The sequence below is a fragment of the Chinchilla lanigera genome, unplaced genomic scaffold (assembly GCF_000276665.1).
Source record: "Chinchilla lanigera isolate Chin_1 unplaced genomic scaffold, ChiLan1.0 scaffold00069, whole genome shotgun sequence".
Classification (NCBI taxonomy): Eukaryota; Metazoa; Chordata; class Mammalia; order Rodentia; family Chinchillidae; genus Chinchilla; species Chinchilla lanigera.
The window spans coordinates 2,207,208-2,225,878 of record NW_004955470.1 but is presented as its reverse complement, the minus strand read 5'-3'; the positions used below and the strand labels follow the sequence as shown (position 1 = coordinate 2,225,878).

At 37.6% G+C, this 18,671-nt stretch overlaps 1 protein-coding gene across 4 annotated transcripts in view; it reads right to left on the bottom strand.

Moving 5' to 3' along the window:
* The window catches only part of Anapc1 (anaphase promoting complex subunit 1), an 80,642-nt gene that overhangs the window by 36,926 nt on the left and 25,045 nt on the right, over nt 1–18,671 (bottom strand). For all 4 annotated transcript variants that reach the window (XM_005400614.2, XM_005400613.2, XM_005400611.2 and 1 more), the window contains exons 17-26: nt 17,324–17,511; nt 14,768–14,842; nt 12,406–12,674; nt 10,857–10,948; nt 8,860–9,008; nt 6,386–6,464; nt 5,995–6,031; nt 5,810–5,880; nt 3,417–3,595; nt 164–378 (exon numbers count right to left, since the gene is read on the bottom strand). In XM_005400614.2, the coding sequence (XP_005400671.1) occupies nt 164–378; nt 3,417–3,595; nt 5,810–5,880; nt 5,995–6,031; nt 6,386–6,464; nt 8,860–9,008; nt 10,857–10,948; nt 12,406–12,674; nt 14,768–14,842; nt 17,324–17,511 (1,354 nt within the window). The remainder of the gene's footprint in view (nt 1–163; nt 379–3,416; nt 3,596–5,809; nt 5,881–5,994; nt 6,032–6,385; nt 6,465–8,859; nt 9,009–10,856; nt 10,949–12,405; nt 12,675–14,767; nt 14,843–17,323; nt 17,512–18,671) is intronic.

The following is an 18,671-nucleotide window of genomic DNA, read 5'->3' as shown; positions in this document are numbered from 1 at the left end:
AGATGAAAACTTATAATGTAGATTTTAACTTTAAAGTAAGTTCTAAAAGCTTTGAAAAGGTTACTTAAAAAATTTAGAGGTTCAAAAGGTAAAAACTTGAAGGAAAAACAAATACAAGTCTCAAATTTACATAACACTTGATAGAGCAGACAGCATGTTCTACCTGTTTTCTTTCTCCTCGATGAACTCGTGGTCGCTGAGCTCTGGGTACTGCACCACGTTGACACGCACAGGGTGCGCGCTCTGAAGGAGCCTTCGCACATCCTGCACCCTCAGATCTTCACTCCATATTAAGGACATAACCTCGTGATTCATGTCATTCATGCCATCATCTTCCTCTTCAGTTTCCGTCCCTGAAGGAACATCTGATGAGAGCACCTGAGTAATAGACTTCAGTGTAAGAATTTAAAAGTGGCCAATGTGCAGTTACTAAACACGAGGACACACAGGTGGATGGACATGCCTGCACCACGCACGGAAAGGATGGATTCCAAAGGAATGCTGGGGTCCCTACACTATACACACAGGCACCACAACCTCCAAATCGTTGATGAGCTGGGGTCTTACTATGTTGCCCTCACTGGCCTTGCACGCTCAGGATCAAGTGATCCTCCTCCTCAGCCTTGAAAGTAGATGGAACTATAGGAGGGGGCCACCACCCCTAGCTCTGATACATATACATCATGTGGCATATATAGTCTTCTTGGGTTTTCTGCTTTTTCAACCCAGGGCCAACCACAGACACTCTAAAATTTTTATTTTAGGACAAGTCCAAGGCATAGCACTTGCCTGGCAAGCACAAGGTCCTGAGTTCAATTCCCAGTCCAAAAACAAAATTAAACAAAAGAGAGAGACAGAGACAGAGACAGACAGACAGAAATAGGTCTTGCTAAAATGCCCAGGCTGGCCTCAAACTGGCCATCCTCTAGCTTCAGCCTCCCAGAATGTGTGCACCACCATACCTGACTAAATATGTTTTACAAGTATTGTTCTGCCTACTTGGAAACATTCTTTACTGAACTGAGGGGAAAACATTTAAATTTATGACACTAGTCAGAGACTGAATTCACTGAAACATTCCAAGGATATACACCAAGCGCTGAAGAAGTTGAGTAATATTGTCTTACTACTCTTAAGATAATAGATGGTAGTTGGTTTTACTTTTCTGTCATCCTGCCCTCAAAATTTTACCAGGTGGTTTAATAATTCAGTCTAAACAATTCAGACTGAAACACAGATGTACAGCACACAGATCTCATTTTCTTTCAAAGAGTTTTTTTGTTTGTTTCTTGAGGAAGGGTCTTGCTATGTAATTCAGGCTGGCCTTGAACTCACTATGTAGCCCAAACTGGACTGGAACTCAGCCTTCTGAGTGTTGGGATTACAGGTGTGCACCACCACACCTGGCTTCAAAAGAGTTTTATACTCCCTTGACAAAAGATTAAATCCAAGTTGAAATATTAAAGTATTGCAACATTTAATGTGGAAGCAATAACATTGGCCTGAAAAAAACAAACAGCAGGTATTAACAGCAGGTATTCTTAGTTTATAAAAATTCACTTTGTTTCCTATGAAATATCTAATCTGAAAAGACACTACAGTCACGCACTACATAACAATGTTTCTGTCGATGGCAGGTCCCATAAGACAGTATCACCTAGGGATACTGTCACTGTAAAGGCTATGATGTGGCACAACATCAAAACTGCATAATGACACCTCTCAGAAGGTGTCCCATCACTAGGTGACACATGACTGTATATTCTAATGTTTGGAATACCCAGAGACTATAAATCCAAATATCCAACAATTGAATTTGCATGGGCTTAATTATAAGATACAGCAGCAAATACATGAATACAACTGAATTTAGATGTAACTACTTAAAGTGACATTTAAATACATATTAATGGCCTAATGCTAACGTTGTTTAACTGCCGTCATAGTAACAAAAGAAACCTAAATGCTAAAGGCTTTTCTTAGTTAAGGAAAAAAGGACACATTTTTAGCAAAAATGATTGATTTTTTAAAAATTTAAAACTCAAAAAAACACTAGTTCAACTAAGACTCATTAGGATGCAGATTCAAACACAGATGTGCCAGGACCCTGCTGGTCAGTGGGTCCCCATGGAACACTGCGGCCCAGGTCCAGTTGGAAACTGCGAAGCAAGATGAAGCTTTGCTATGGGTCCTGAAGATACATTAACAGCCCACGGCCTAATGGGATTTAATAAAAGTTACAGTCTACTGATTACCGTGTGATGACCCAGAGAAAATTAAGACATGAGCCAAACTGCTACTACTTTCTCAGGACATGAATAAAGTACAAGAACAACCAGGAATGGAATCATCATTCCTAAACCCTCCTCAACGAGATGCTACTCTACTTGTTTTATAAAGAGTTCTAAAAGTTTTTAAAGTTTCTCTTTTAAAGTTGTATTTATTTATTTATTTTATTTATTTATTTATTTATTTATTATTTAGCAATGCTGGGGAATTAAACCCAGGGCCTTGTGCATGCTAAGCAAATGCTCTACAACTGAGCTATAATCCCAACACAATTTTTAAATTTTTAATTAATATATAATTATACATGTTTTGAGGGTACAGCAGGATGGAGATTTGTGTAATGATCTGATCAGGGTAATTGGCATGTCCTGGACCTCACACATCTGACATTTCGTTGTGTTGTGAACATTTAGTATTCTGTCTTCTAGCTATTTTGATATAGTCAATTACTTGTTTCCAACCATAGCTACCCACAAATTTCACTTTTAAGTTTTCAGAAATACTGATTTTATATAAGAGAAATAAATACGTAAGAGTAATGAAACATTTCACCCTATTTTTAGGCTTCTTAAAAACCATTCTTAAATTTAAAGATTGATGAAGGACAGTGTTTCATGAGAGACAATCTAAAACATCTTTTAAGCAACTCTAGTGGAAAAAAATTCTTTTGTCAAGGGGGGGCTTCAGCTTCATATGATTAAACATATATTTAAACCCACTGAAAAGACTAAATTCAAGAAATTTAACACATTGAAATGTATGGCAGAAAAAACAGTTGTATGTTAACCGTCTAAATTCAGAATGTGTTCTTATTTTCCTATGTAATAATCATAATGTTGTTACTTAGTAATACGGTTACAAACAGGACAACAGTCAGAGCAGTCACCAAACTGAGGCAACACCTGTGCTGATTCAAAGCAAAGTCCACATATGACAGAGCAGTCACAAAATCTCCTGCTCCCACGTACAATTTATAATTGATAAGATGTATTCAGTTATAAACCCCATCTGGCACATAATATAAAAGACAAACTGGTACATATAGTTGCGAAAAGTTGTAAAGGAAAATAAAGAACTACTCTGATTTTTTTTGAGGTTGAAGTTGAACTCCACATTTCTATACTCACAGACTTCCCTCTGGGAAAATTTCCTTCGCAGGCCTGCTTAGAAAGATCCTGACGTCCAATCAAGAGGCAGATCGCTTCTGGCCAGTCGGAAGCAGGCTGCTCGCGGCAATGATAAATTGCATCCCTGATGGGAAGAGCAATTCCAAAGGGAAGGGTTTCCAAATCTCTTAAAGTGAATCCTTGAGGTGAAAGGAGTGAAGAGTAACTTTGATTTAAACTTGTCAAGTTCCCAATTATCCTGTAACTGGTTAGTAAATCAGTAAGTGAATTCATTTTATTCATCTTACTACACTAATGGTTGACAGCAGGGATTCATATATAATATCTCTAAAAAACTCTTAAAAAATCTGAAGAAAAAGACAACTCAATAGGAAAATACAAAGGACAAACAGGTATTTTCCAGGAAAGGAAACGTAAGTGGTCAATATTAATATGAAAAGATGCTCTGCCTAATGCATGATCAGAGAAATGCGAATTAAAAACACCGGCAAATCTAATTTCATATAGCCTTGACAATTATTAAAGCCAGTCATAGAACAAAAAAGCAAGAGTGAAGGGGACAAGTTCCATTGTTCCACTTCAATAGAATGACTTATTGCTACTGCTATGAGTCAATGTGGGTGAGCCTTTAAAAAATGATGCTGCCTGAAGTAAATAAAAATATGTATTTATAGCTCCATATTTACATGAAATTCAAAAATATACACTACTAAGCAACACAGAGTAAGGCATGCGGATCTACGAAGAAAAAACAAGGCAAAGGTAACACACGACGAAGGTGGGGCTGTGCTACATATAACTGCCACCTGCGAGCAGACACACAGGGGCCTTCGCCTTCCCCAGTAATGTGCTGTTTCCAAAGGCGGTGGCCAGAGCAGCAACATTCTCTTTCATATTTGCTCCCTATACTGAATAAGCATATTTATACATTCTTTTATATGAATAACATATTTCATTTGAATCCTCAGATTAATTCAAATTTATTTTTCCTGTAACAATTTTTAAAATTTTATAAAATTATGCATTATTTGTACTATACAAAGTTGATAAATTTTTGAGGCAAAAAAGTTTCCTTATATAAAAATAACACTTTCATTAAATATTAAGTGATACATATAGATGGACTGAACTCATCCAGCGTTTTTGGTTTCGCTTTTTTGTTTTTTTGAGGCAGGGTCTCACTATGTAGCCCAGGATGGCCTCAAACTCATGGTGATCTTCCTATCTGTCTCCTGAGTGCTGGGATTACAGCTGTGTGCCACCATGCCCGGTCACAATCCAGTATTTTTTGGCGTAAGTGTCCGATAGGTACCACAATATAATTATTGTCATTTTCAAAGTAACATACAAAAAAGAACTATAAAGAACTTCATTTAGAACATTCTTCAGATAAAAATTCAGAAACAACTTAAAATATTCATTGAAAATACGTATTACTTTCACATGCGTGTGTGTGTGTACATGCAAATCAAAATAACACTGAGATTCCATCTTACCCCAGAAATAATGGCTATCATCAAGAACTCAAAAAACAGACAAACAAACAAACAAACAAAAAGAAATGCTGGCAAGTCTTCAGGGGAAAAGAAAACTCTTCCAGATTATTCAACATTATTGGCGGAAGTGTAAACTAGCACAACCACTACAGAAAAATCAAAATGGAGATTTCTTTAAAAAACTAAAAATAGAAATTCCATTTGACTCAGTTATTCCCGCTCTATATACCTTCCTAAAAGAATTAAAGATACAGGCACAGTCATGTTTATAGAGCAGCACAACTCATAGTAGGTAAACCTTGGAAGTAGCCCATATGCCCATCAACAAATGAATGGATAAAGAAAACGTGGTACGTATACACAATGGAGTACTACTTGGCCATACAACAGGATAAATTTGAGTCATCTGAAAGAAGATGATACACTCTAAGACCATATTTAGTGAAATAAATTTTTTTAAAAATTAAAAAAAAAATAAAATCAGACACAAAAATGTAAATTTCACATGGTTTCTCTTACATGAGAAACCCAAAGTATAAATAATTTAAAGAGCAAGATAAAAGGCAGATGACAGAAAACAGAGAGACAGACCTTTTGCAAATAAATGGGAAGGTCACCTGGAGATGGAGGGAGGAAGCAGAGGTGGAGGCAAAGTTCAAGTACAGAGGAGGAAGACGTGATGTGCACATGAACTAACGCCCAGGAGGAACGAACTGTACTCAGTACATGCTGCAAACATGAACTAGCAAGAACAAAAAGAAATAACAAAAAACCTGCAAACAAAACAACAACAGGGCCGGGGTTATAGCTCAGCGGCACAAGCACCTGCCTGGCAAGCACAAGGTCCTGAGTTTGATTCCCGGTACCAAAAAAAAAAAAAAAAAAAGAAGCTCTTACCTACACTGGTCATCCAGACAACTAATCTTTCAGCTAGGCTAGAAACTGATGTAGAACGTTGGACACTAAACCTGTAAGAGAATAAAACATGACATTATTAACAAAGCAGTAACATTACAAAACAATAATAAGAATAAATATTGTTTTAAATTTTAGACACAGAAGCATAACCTAAATGAAGTCACCTGTTTTCTTCTTGTTCTGCTTGTGCCTTTTGTGGGGCTAAAATGTAACAAAATGAAACTTTAATAGACATCCTGGCAAAGAAAACATACAACATGTAGAAGACATTTAGAAACAAAAATTCATTAATCAACAATTCTTAAACAATAATAAAATAAGCAGAACAGCTGACAACCGTTTTTTGTAGCTACAATGAAAACAGATGACTTGTTCTTTTTTATATAATACTATTATCTGGAAACTAGTTGTAGACTGTAGACTAGAACAGTACTAAAAAGGCAAGATGTGACCTCTAATATAGGGAACTGTGAATATTTTGATTTTCTTACTTAAGTTCTGATACTGACAATTAAAAAATTTTGTTTTGGGAGGCCTAACATTATACCAACTTACCTATAATTATTTTAGATAAATATTTTGAAGTGTCATCAGAAACAGAGCTCTCATCACCAAGAATGTAGAGGGCAATACTCTGTATAAGGAGAAAATGAGCATATTATTTTTAAAACCAAAGATATAAATGTTTTTAAAAATCGCAACATAGGAATATTCAGCTCTGTAAACTTGGACAGTCACAGAACCAGGACCACACTGGCAATGCAACACATGTGCACAAGCCCAAAGGCTCCCTTGTGCCCTTTGCCATCAACCTCCTCCTCCACTCACCACTGGAAACAATTCGCGTTTCCCGCTCCAGAGTTGTTACAAACACGGGATCAAAGGACCTGCTTCTGCATGATGCCTTGAGATTCAGGCTTGTTAATGCATTTATCTGTGGTTTGTTCCTATCTAGTGCCAAGCAGTATTCTATTATATAGATGTGCCAAAGGTTATCTTCCAAAAACCAATGCACATTTGGATTGTTTCCACTTTATGGTAACTATGAGAAAACTTGTTTAAACATATGCATCCAGATCTCTGTGTAGGAATATGTTTAATTTCTCTTAGGTAAATATCCCAAAGTAGAATCTCCTTTGTTTTACAGTAACTATATGTTACACTTTATAAGAAACTGTTAAAACAGTTTCCCAAGGAGCTAAACCATCTTTGCAGCCCCACTAGCAATGCATGAGAGTTTCCATTGCTCCATATCCTCAAGCACTCTTATTTTTAGTTATCCTAGCAGGTACCCAGCAATACCCAACAGGTATCTAGAAGTGCGTCCTTAGGCACTGTTTACTTACAAAGAGTAATAAGAAATTTGCCAAACAATTTCAAAGACTTAAGGTCATCCACTAGAGGAAAGTAATTCTTTGACCTAGAATCTCTGCACACACACAAAAAGGTTCTCACTGCACTGGCCACACTGTCACATTACCACATACATATCTGTAAAGTGTTAATGACCTCAAATCCACTTTGGAAGTGGCTGGCATTGAAACACCTTTTATTCAGTAAGTATTCCCACACCTTCACTCTAAACCCCAAAGAGCTATAATGGCATCTCCTTTGAGGAGAAAAAGAAAAAATACAGGTAAGACAGTCTCTAAAAGTTTAAAATATTAAGCAAATAAAGATAAAAACATACTTTTTATCTCAATTTTTATTTATTTATTTATCTTTTATTTTTTTTCCGGTACTGGGAATTGAACTCACGACCTTGCACTTGCCAGGCAATCGCTGTGCTGCTGAGCTAAATCCCCAGCCCCTATCTCAATTTTTTTTATCTGTAAATCACATTATTCAAAAGTATCATAGTAATAAGAGATAAATCAGGTCTCTTTAATACCTGGGAAAACGTAAGTAAAGCTCGTTGAAGACAACAGTCCCCCAATACAAGATCACCTCCTTACTTTCCCCTCCCTCATTTTAACAGATGGTAAGCAAGGGGCAACACCATCTCCAGTGATGTCCATACAGACTCAATAGTGAAGAGCCACTACCAGCTAGAAACGTCTGGGTCAGATTGCTGCAAATATCTCAACAGTTAAACATCAAACAACAAAAAAATTAAACCCAGTGAAACTCATGGCAAGGGCTGGAGGTACAGCTCAATAGTAGAGCACTTGCTTAGCATGTGCAAGGCCCTGGGTATTATCTCTAGCACCGCAAAAAAATAAATAAAAAGTCATGATGAAACCAAAAGGATCTGTGCTGATATATTTTTATTATTTTTATAAATATATTTGTGTGCCAGCAGGTTAGAGAGAAATACTAAGAGTATTAAAAACTAAGTGAAGAAGAAAGCCCAGGGAGGTGAGCCAGGCACTGAAGCCAATCTCAGAAACATTCATAAATGGACAACCTACAGAATGGGAGGAAACATTTGCAAATCATACGTCTGATAAGTCTTAATACCTAGAGTACACAGCCTCCTACAACAAATAACCACAATTCAAAAACAGCCAAAGGATTTGAGTAGACAAACACTGACAAAAATTTGAGGAAACACTCTCTTTAATACTGCTGCCGAAAATGTGTAATAAAGAGATATTCTGGAAAATAACTGACAGTTTCTCAAAACACTAAGTATACACTTATTATATGACTATTAATCCCATTCCTAGGTATCTACCCTAAAGAAATGAAAACTTCTGCTCACAAAACACCATAGAGATGAATGTTTACAGCAACTGTTAAAATTGGTAACAGCTGGAACCAACCTATCCCGATGGATAAACCAACTGCGGTACATCCATATAATGGACAACCAATCAGCAACACAATGCAATAAACTATTAGTGACAACTTTAGTGAATCTCAAAATAATATATCCTAACTATGATGGTGATTATAGGAATCTATATATCTAAATTCACAGAACTACATACAGAAAGAAAAATGTTGACTTCACTATATGATAATCTTGAAATCAAATTTAAAAAGAAACAGAATTAAACAAGACAGGCAGTACTCATAATACATACCAAGACTACAAGTCTGCTTCTTTCACAGATCCCAGGGAGGTAAGGATAAGGCGGCATTCCTTCACCCTTCAGACAGGAACTCACCCACTGATAAATACTTGGCGGTTCAGATGTAAAAAATGACGGATGATGCATAAATCCTGTTTGACCTTCAAAATTAAATCAATGTTTATAAAGTATCCACAATACATCAAGAAAATACTATTCTTGTCTAAAGAGAAGGTGATCAACAGACTCTGTTGTTCTGTTCTATACTCTGCTCTCTAAAATGCTTTGCACTCTGCCACAGTAAATAACTGACTAGATTATTATATATAAATTTAAATAACTTCTATTTTATCCCATCCTGGATGGAAATCTAGCAAATTCTTATGCCCAACACATATAAAGAATCTAACCAAAAATTTTTTTTACCTAATTCCAAAGATTCTTGAACAGGAAATTCAGCCCTGAATTAGGCCCCAGCCCTTTAGCACACGTTGGCTAGGTGACAGAGGAGCTAATGTTTTTTTCTGTACACATGTCTGTTTTATTATGGCAAAGGCGAAAATGCCACCTTTTCTACAATAACAACCAGTAAAATTTAACCCAAAAATAACAGCATACAAAATAGGTCTGTTTCAGAATTTTAAAAAAAGAAGAAAAAAAATACTTTACATGAGTTTTTAAATCCTATTTTAAAACAGAGAAGAAACAAATAAAAACAAATCCATCACTGGCCACAGCCTAGTCCCTGCCTCCCCACAGAGAGCTGGGCGAACACTGGGTCCTCTCCACACAGATCGGCCGCTGAGCTGGGGTCAGTCTTTGTATTATAGGCATCCAGCTATGTGTCCAGCCCTTCTGCAGAAAGCTGCTGCTTTGCGTTCCTGCCAGTGCCTCTGCCTCTTCCCATCACCTCTGCGGGCCCCTCTCGGGTGTGACATCACCACAGAAACCTCCAGAGCCACCTGTTTACACTCTGTGCAGGTCTTCGTTGTGTTTCAATCTGTGACATGAAAAGCTGGATGATGGGGCTGGGGATTTAGCTCAGCGGCAAAAGCGCCTGCCTGGCAAGCGCAAGGTCGTGAGTTCGGTTCCCGGTACCAGAGAAAAATCAAAAAAAAAAAAGAAAAGCTGGATGTTCATGGGACCCCCATCATACTGTTTCACAGCCTTTGGTGCATCTGCCTTCCATTTAAAGTGTAAAGCACTGTCCTAAACTCCAACCAGAGTGATCAGAGTGCACAGCCGCCTCCTTCAGTGTTCAAAACTCATTGGGAGTTCCGTTCCTGAATACCTGCGCCCGACACTCCCAAGTCCAGGTTTGACACCAACAGCTGTCCACCATCACCACACTGGCACCAACCCCAAAGACACTGTTGACAAGGTCGTACTCCCACTTGTAGTGAGGCTGCTTCAGCCTGGTGTAGGGCGCTGTCACTGGTTCCCACAGGGCAATTCCTGCCGGGCCTTTCCTGCCGCCCTCCAGCCATGGCCTCCACCCATGGGTGGCTGGTCAATTCCGATTCACCTATGCCCCTACCCACCGCCACAGTCACCCTGGGAGCCTGGCCTGCTGCAGCCATGCCCCACCACAGGTGCCTCGCTGGCGCTGGTTCAGCTCAATGACATTATTTAAAGACTTACCCATTTTGTTGGCCACGGTAGGAGTGGAATCAGGCTTCAGAACCTGATTATTTTATTTTCAAGTAACTACGGCTAAGGCTCCTAACTGGACAGTACAGGTTTAGGTTAAAGCATCTCTCGCCCCTGGAAACTCTCACTGAGTTTACCAAGCCAGAACCTTAGGGATGGTAAGGTTTTCCCTACATACTGAGGAAGTTATAACCGATTACAAGTCAAGGATCAAATATTATTAACCAAAATCTAACTGGTGAAAAGATATTGCCTCTGGACAATGGTAAGAAAACATATCCTCTGTTATTCACTGAGAAAGACACAAGCAAATACAAATGTCACTACACTATTCAGAAAACCTTTAAGGGCACACTTACCTTGATCAATTGTGCACACCTGTCCAGTAGTTCTGACAAGTGTTGGATAGTCTCTATAGTAATGATCTACATAAGGCTCCAAGTGCAAGTCCCTAAAAAATTAAGAGCAAATTGAATAAAAGGTTATTACGCACCCCTCCACAATTAGAAGGATTCATCAGTTAAACATTTCAGTTCAGAAAACATGCTAATAAGGTAGAAGATAATCAAATCTAGAATCTCTTCATTGTATTTCTGGCCTATGTAATAGACCAGGAATAAGAAACGCAACCCAGATTCTTTTTACTAGATAAATTTCATCAAGGTAAAACTACAGAAAGAGCACTATGTTCTTGCTCCTCTTCTCTTATTCATTAGCTGCATGATCTTCAGGAAGTTATCCCTATAAACCTCAGTTTAGTTATCCCTATAAACCTCAGTATAAAGTTCTGAAGATAAATTACTATGTGGATAAGACCGCAGAAAATGAACAGCATTATACAAATGTTACTTATTGCAGAAAGCAATGAAATAGAGTTTGGAAATTAGTTACAAAAGAATTTTTGTGAGAGTAATAATTTGTCATTAAGTGAACTGACCATCAGTTAAAACTGCCATGTCCTTCTAGGCCAGTCTGAGATACATAGTGCGTTCAAAACCAGCCTGAACTACACAGCAAGACCTTGTCTCAAAAAAAAATTTACACTGGGGATAGTGACACATGCCTGTCATCCAGCACTCAGGAGGCTGAGGCAGGTAGGTCACTGTGAGTTACAGGTCAGCCTGCACTATATAAGCAAGTTCAAGGTCAGCTTGCATGACATGGCAAGACCCTGTCTCAAAAAAAACAAAAAAAATAAACAAGAAAACATTGCCTTATCTCAGGAAAAAATATCTCAGGATCTCAAGAAAGACCACAGAAATTAGGAAATGTGCTATAATCTTTAACTCAGAGGTTGATACATCAAATTTCACTTCATTATCACCAAGAGTCACAAAGGTTTAAACAACACTTTTGGAATTAAGAGCCAAAGATAAGGAGCTCAGCACGTTGAAAATAACTCAAGATAATGTGAGAACGATCTATCATACTGTGCATCCCTCTGAGGGCCTGACAAGACAGGGACAAGGACAGACTGCAGCAAAACACAGCAAAAGAGCCCACGACTAACCACTCATGTTCTCAGCAACAAACACACACAGCTGCCTCATCACTAAAACAAGGACAATACCTACTTTAACATTTTAGATGACTGTGCTCACAGTGAAGTACTGTATGAATGTGGGTTTTATGAAACTTTTCCTGCAGTGCAGCCAGTCTCTTATCAAAACACAGTGCTGGGCAGGTCACTCCCATTTTTTTTGTTTACAAATTTTCACTCATTTTCAAACTAAAACCCCCATGTCCAAGGGGCCCGCCTATAACTGGTATCTTCAAAAGCCATAAGTTCTGTGGCTTCCAGAAAATTCTCTGCTTGCCTGAGAAGGTAGATTTCGAATCTTATGCTAGCAGGGAAAACAAGTCACACAAGAGCCATGTAGCAGTTGCTAATATATAAACAATATTTACCTTGCCAACTGAACAAGAAGGTCAACAAGCGAACGAATTCCCTCTCCCATTAGAGTATTCAACTTCAACTCCTCATAGACAAGGTGAAGAACAAAAAATATTGCAGGTATATGAGTAAAGAGAAGAGTAGAAGAATCCAGACTGAGATTCTGTGCAAAGTCTTCATCTTTCACCCTTGAAACTTCCAAAGAACCCAAACATAAAGATCTATTCAAAAGGTGAGACTCAACATTCTGGTGGTAGTCTGAATTTAGTAAATATTCCCAGTCCTGAGAATAAGAAGAAGGATATTAATTGTTTATATAACCCCGTCTTATAGTGCATCCTTAACAAAGAAAACCAAATTCACTTAAAACTCAAATCTCATTTTCACACAAAGCCAATCTAAGAATATGAAAAAAAAAAAAAAACACTGAAAAGAAGATACAACTAGAAAATAGCTTAGCAATTTCCAGATTCCTGTGATGAATCTTAAGACAAGCCACATTAAAAACCATTTGAAAAAATCTAGTCATGCTCTTTCAGACAAGGGCCTTTCGAGAGAAGAATCCTCATACTGTATTTAGGCAGGAATTGAGAGAAAATTTTCTCTGACGTCTTGTCTTATGAAGCTAAAGGTAAACAATGGGGAAGAGGGAAATGTGGATGGGCAGGTTTAGTGACCACCGCACTGAGGTGCATTTTGCTAAGAGGGAAGGTCTGCCCATAGTTAGTATTCTACTCATCTTTCTATGTCCCAAGATGTGGAGGCTGGTACTATAACCTAATAATCAACTAAATTTTATACTCAGATTGATCTGTACTACATTTCCAAGTAGTGAGTCTATAATTATACAGTATTCAAAGGATATGGTTTTGGTGTACTTTGATTTCCACTTGTGATTTATTGTATTATGTGCAGAATATATGGTTTTTGCTCTTTCTAGACTTTCCAATTTACTAGTGTTCTTTTTTTTTCTGCTAGTGTTCTTATAAAACTTAATACAATGCATTATTGTAACTAACCCTTGGATCAGATACAGAAAGAACCATGAAAAAAATGATATATTGAAAGAACAAAATAAAAAATTCTGCTCATCAAAAGGCACTGTTAAGCCAAATGTTAAACACTAAATGGTTTCTCTATCTTATCATATCACATCACACCATCACTCATAAGTATGTACAATTATTATATGTTAATTTAAAATTTTTTAATGTTTAAATAAATGAACATGCTACTTGGACTTGATCACTATACAGTATGTATACGCACTGAATTATCACACTGTATTCTATAAATATGTACAACCGGATATTCCAGAAATATGCACAGGTCAGTGGTACAGCACTTGTCTACCATGTATGAAGTCCTGGATTTGCTCCTAGCATTATAGTAAAATAATAACAACAACAATAATAAATAAAGGGGCTGGGGATTTAGCTCAGTGGCAAAGCGCCTGCCTGGCAAGCGCAAGGTCGTGAGTTTGGTTCCCGGTACCGGAGAAAACCCAAAAAACAAAAACAAACAAAAAAAGAAAAACAATAATAAATAAAAATGTAATGTTCTATAGGCATTTAAAAAGAGAAAATGTTCTCAAAACAAGTATAAAATAAAGATTTCATGTCCAGAATACATTGAAACTTCTACACATCAATAAATATTTTAAAATTCATCTAAAATCAGATAAAGATTTTAAAAGAAACTACAAAAAGCTAAAAGCACAAGAAAAAGTGCTTAACATCAATGGGCATCAAGGAAAGGTAAATTAAAATCACTAAGAGAAACTACTTCACACACTCACATGGTCAGAGTGAAAAACACTGACAACAGCAAACCTTGGCAAAGACGCAGGGTAAGAGGAATGCTCACACAGTACTGCTCGGAGGGTGAGGGGGACAACTAGTCTGCAAATCAGGAACAGCCCAGTAATTTCACGGGCAAATATTTATCCAAGAGAAATAAAACTGTTATATCCACAATGACCTGTTACCAAATGTTAGAGGCACTATTACTGTGAAGAGTCAAAAATGGAAATAGCCTAGATCTCCATCAGCAGCAGAGTGGATAAACAAACAATGGCGCATTCGTACACAGCAATAAAAAGGAAGAACTGAACCTGCAACAGTGTGCATGAACCTCTAAGACACTGCGCTGAATGAAAGTGATAGTGATTTTCAGATGATGATTAAAGACAAAAGTGAATGGATCCCCTTACAAAGCACAACAGATCTTACTACTCAAAATAACTGTTATTGAATTTTAAAATTAATAAAGCAAAAGATGTTGGAAAGAGACAAATGGATAGGAAACCACAGATGTGGAAGACCAGTACAGATATCCATACATTCATTTCTATAGGCAAGAAATAACAATGCTTACATCATCAGATCCAGTCTCAGAAGGCCTTGCTTTTTTGGGAGCAATGACAGGAGAAAGTGATCCTTCAAAGTCAAACTGGAAAATATCCCAAAAGAGAAGACAAAATCATAAATTTATTACTGTCATTTAATAAAATTAAAAGGATCCAGCAGTCAGTTCTGCTACCTATAGAAACTGAAAAAAGCCATCAAAACTTATTTTTTCCACCCAGAAAATCATGGTATAAATCTCTCTTCCAGGTCATCGTGCAGATGAAATTAATCATAAATATAAAGCATCTAGCACAGTGCCTGCACTCACAGGCACTGCAGCCATCATCCTCTTCGCTGTCCAGCTTGTAAAATGACGGATATCACACTTTCAGCAGGGAAAGAACCTTTAGGCACATCCAGAACAAATAAAGCACCAAGCACTATTAACAACTTACTGGCAGAAATGTTGCACTCTGCACAAGGTAAATTAAAACAAAAAGGGGGTAAATCTGGACAAAGCAAACTGAAAACTATTTGCCAGTGAGGTCCATTTCATCCCCAGCCTTGACCATGGGGAGAAAAGATAGACAGCAAGGGCTTAATTATACAATCCCATAAATAAATATAAAAGCAACCCAGTATCAAAAACTGAATTTCAGGCATGCCACAGTGGCAGCACCTCTAGTCCCAGCTACTCCAGAGGCCAAGATGGGAGAGCGGCTTGAGCCTAGGAGACGGAGACTAGCGTAGGAAATATAGTGAGGCCCTGGTTCTTTCAAATAATTAAGGTTTTTCTTCTTCCTTCCTTTAGACCAATGATGGCCAATCATTTAGAGCTTCCAAAGCTCTAAACAAAAAGCCTGCTGGGGCACGTGTGTCATAGATTCAGCACTACTACTTTAGACTGTCATACAGTAAATACTCCTCAGGCAATGAGCCATGTCCTTCTCTAGAGAAGAAAAAACAGTGGGTGCTGAGTGCTCCCCACAACGCAGAAACACGAGGTGGGATCACTCTCTGCCAGACAATGGGTACATCGGTCTACCCTCCTCAACGAATTCTGTGGGTCAGTACTACATTTTTACATAAAACTACAAAAAGCTGAAATGCACTTATTTATAATTTAGAAATCCTCTTTCTATAAGGTTTAATCTTTTCATATGTAATAAAGTATGGAAAAATTGGGGATGGAGTTGGATGTGAATGGAACTGCAACTGTTTAAAAGAAAACTGTCCTTGTTCTCTCAGTGAAGAGTTTCCTCATGTAAACTGCAGAGGGCAGGTCTTTCATGTGCCACCACGGACACAAGCTCTCAAAAACAGTGTCCAGGGCATTCATTCATCAAAGGCTCACTGAGCAGTCACCTGTGCCAGGCACTTTTACAGGTCCTAGGAGACAGTCATGGACAAAGCTCAACAAAACTCCCTTCCTCGGTAAGATGTCACTCCAGTAGAGGGGAAGAGGGACACGCAAACAAAATAAATAAGTAAAATACACTACAATGAAAATGAGAGGGGGTGCAATTCTGTGTATGTATCTATGTAACAATGTATCCATAGTTAAAGGTTTATGTGAAAAAGGATGTTTGCAAATCATTCATAAGAAAAACTCAACAATTCCCAGTTATTAGCTGTTGGTTAGTGATGATAATAAAATAAGTTTTCCTTAACAAATTTTAATGATATGGGAAATTTCCACTGATACCATTTTTATATAAAAGCCAACACCAAAAATGTCTAGGGTAGTTATTTTAAGTTTTACCGTATAATTATTTTCTTCTTAATTGCTCAATTTTCTAAATTTTCCTCACTAAGCACATACACCTTCATAATGAAGACTAATTTTCAAAGGTCTTTGCTAGCACCAGACTGAAATGTATCTGTGGGTACAGTACAGCTGAGTTACCTAGACAAAGGTTAAGTGCGTTCTAGAACGACTTCGTCAGTGACCCAGGCAAGGCTGTCCTGGGAGCAAAAGGGACTCACTGGTACTGAAGACATGACGCTAACTTGGTAAATAATCTATGAAGGGTCTGCAAGAACTATTCTGGGGGAAGAGGGCGAAGGATACAGCTGTATACCACTGACAGGATAGATAACTCTGGCTAACTCTTTAAATCTCCTAGAATCAAGCCTGCCTCTTCACATACCAAGCCATATGTATATGAAAACACGGTCTTGCCTGCAGACAAGAACATTAAGCACTGAGTCAGAAGACAGAATCCAGTCTGTTTTGAGCAAATCACAAGTGTATAATCTCTCTGTGATTCAGTTTCTTTCTCAAAAACACACAACCATCATTAATCCAAGCCATGAACTTGAGGTCATTTTACAAAGATAAAATGAGAAATAGTCAAACATGCTGTAGAACATTACAAAGATTCAAAAATATAATTACTAGTAAAATGTTATTAGGTATTAAATGACATACAAATACTATAAGCTCTGGTATTACTTCAATATTTTGAATACAGTATACCTATTATTACACCGATATCTTATATTTTCAATAGCTGTATTATCAATACTACAAACATTACATTGATAAAAGAATAATTCATGATAAAAACAAGTGTTAACTTACGTTTCGGGTCCATGCTAAGCGGTCTGTGTTATAACCCATCATATTCATGAGGCAAACCACAAACAAACTCCACTCTGAGTGGTAACTGGGTCCTCCCGGCGCACTGTGGACATTGTACCACTTCACAAGCATCTGGACTGCTATTTCCTTTGGCAGGATAAACTTAATCGCTTGTAAACATGTTTGTACTATTAAAAGCAAAGATTAATTTTAATATGCCTCCTATGTATGCATTTCTTTCCCCCTTTTAATAAGAAAGTTTTTATATTACTACTATGCAAAAAAAAAAAAAACCATTACTATGTACAAGGCAATTACTTTGAAAAGAGAACTGTCATTACAGAACCAGGCAGCCAATGCAAATATCACCCAGGCAATCATCTGAAACGTGAACCAGCTATTGAATTAAACAGAGCTGGTAAGAGGCCTGAGGGCAGCGGTCTGATCGTTAATTTTGGATCAGTTCACTGAGACAATTCTGATTCACATCAACTGTCCCAACCATTAGCAACTGTTTGTCCTTTGACTCAAAAATGTCCTGGTTTGGATAATAAAGGTCACTCTGAAAAACATAATTTCTACATCAATAAATTTACATGAAATATTACTTAAATAACTTAGTAAATATGTAATATAAAATATATGCATCACACATAGCAATGCTCAGCTAGCATTATGAGATCTTCTAAATGGGCGAACATTCCTATCAACAAAGCTTTGTCACTTTTCATTCAGTTCCTACAACGACTTCATACACCGTGTCTTGAATTAGGAGAAATACCATGTATGTTAAAGTATTCTTAATGACAGAGTTGTTAGCGTGAACACCGGTTACAGCACTACACTGTCATGTGGTGACCCAGAGGCAGTGGGAACTATTGTTGAAGGTTCTGGATCTACTTCAGTAGTAATAGATCTCAAACTGCAATGATTTTTCCATTCTCATACTCTCTCTCTATAGGATTTGTTTTGTTTTTTTGAGACAGGGTCCCGCTATGTAGTTCAGGCTGACCTTGAACTTACTACATAGCATAGGCTGGCTTCAAACTCATGGTAATCCTCCTGCCTCACTCTACAGAGTACCGGAATTGCTGAGTCCATTCTCAGCAACATGGATTTTCATCATCAATCCGCTCTGTGAGCACAGACAGCAAGGATCAGAAGCAAGCAACAGGAAATGTTAGAAAACCAATTAACTAAGAACACCATAGCTGAATCCAAAGTAAGTGCAAACCACATGCTGCACCGAGTCTAAGGAACCCTTTAAAAACACATTCTCTTATAAACTATGTGAATTCTATTTGGCTTGAAAAAGTGTAAGATCTTATTTTGTTTTTATTTCCTCCCT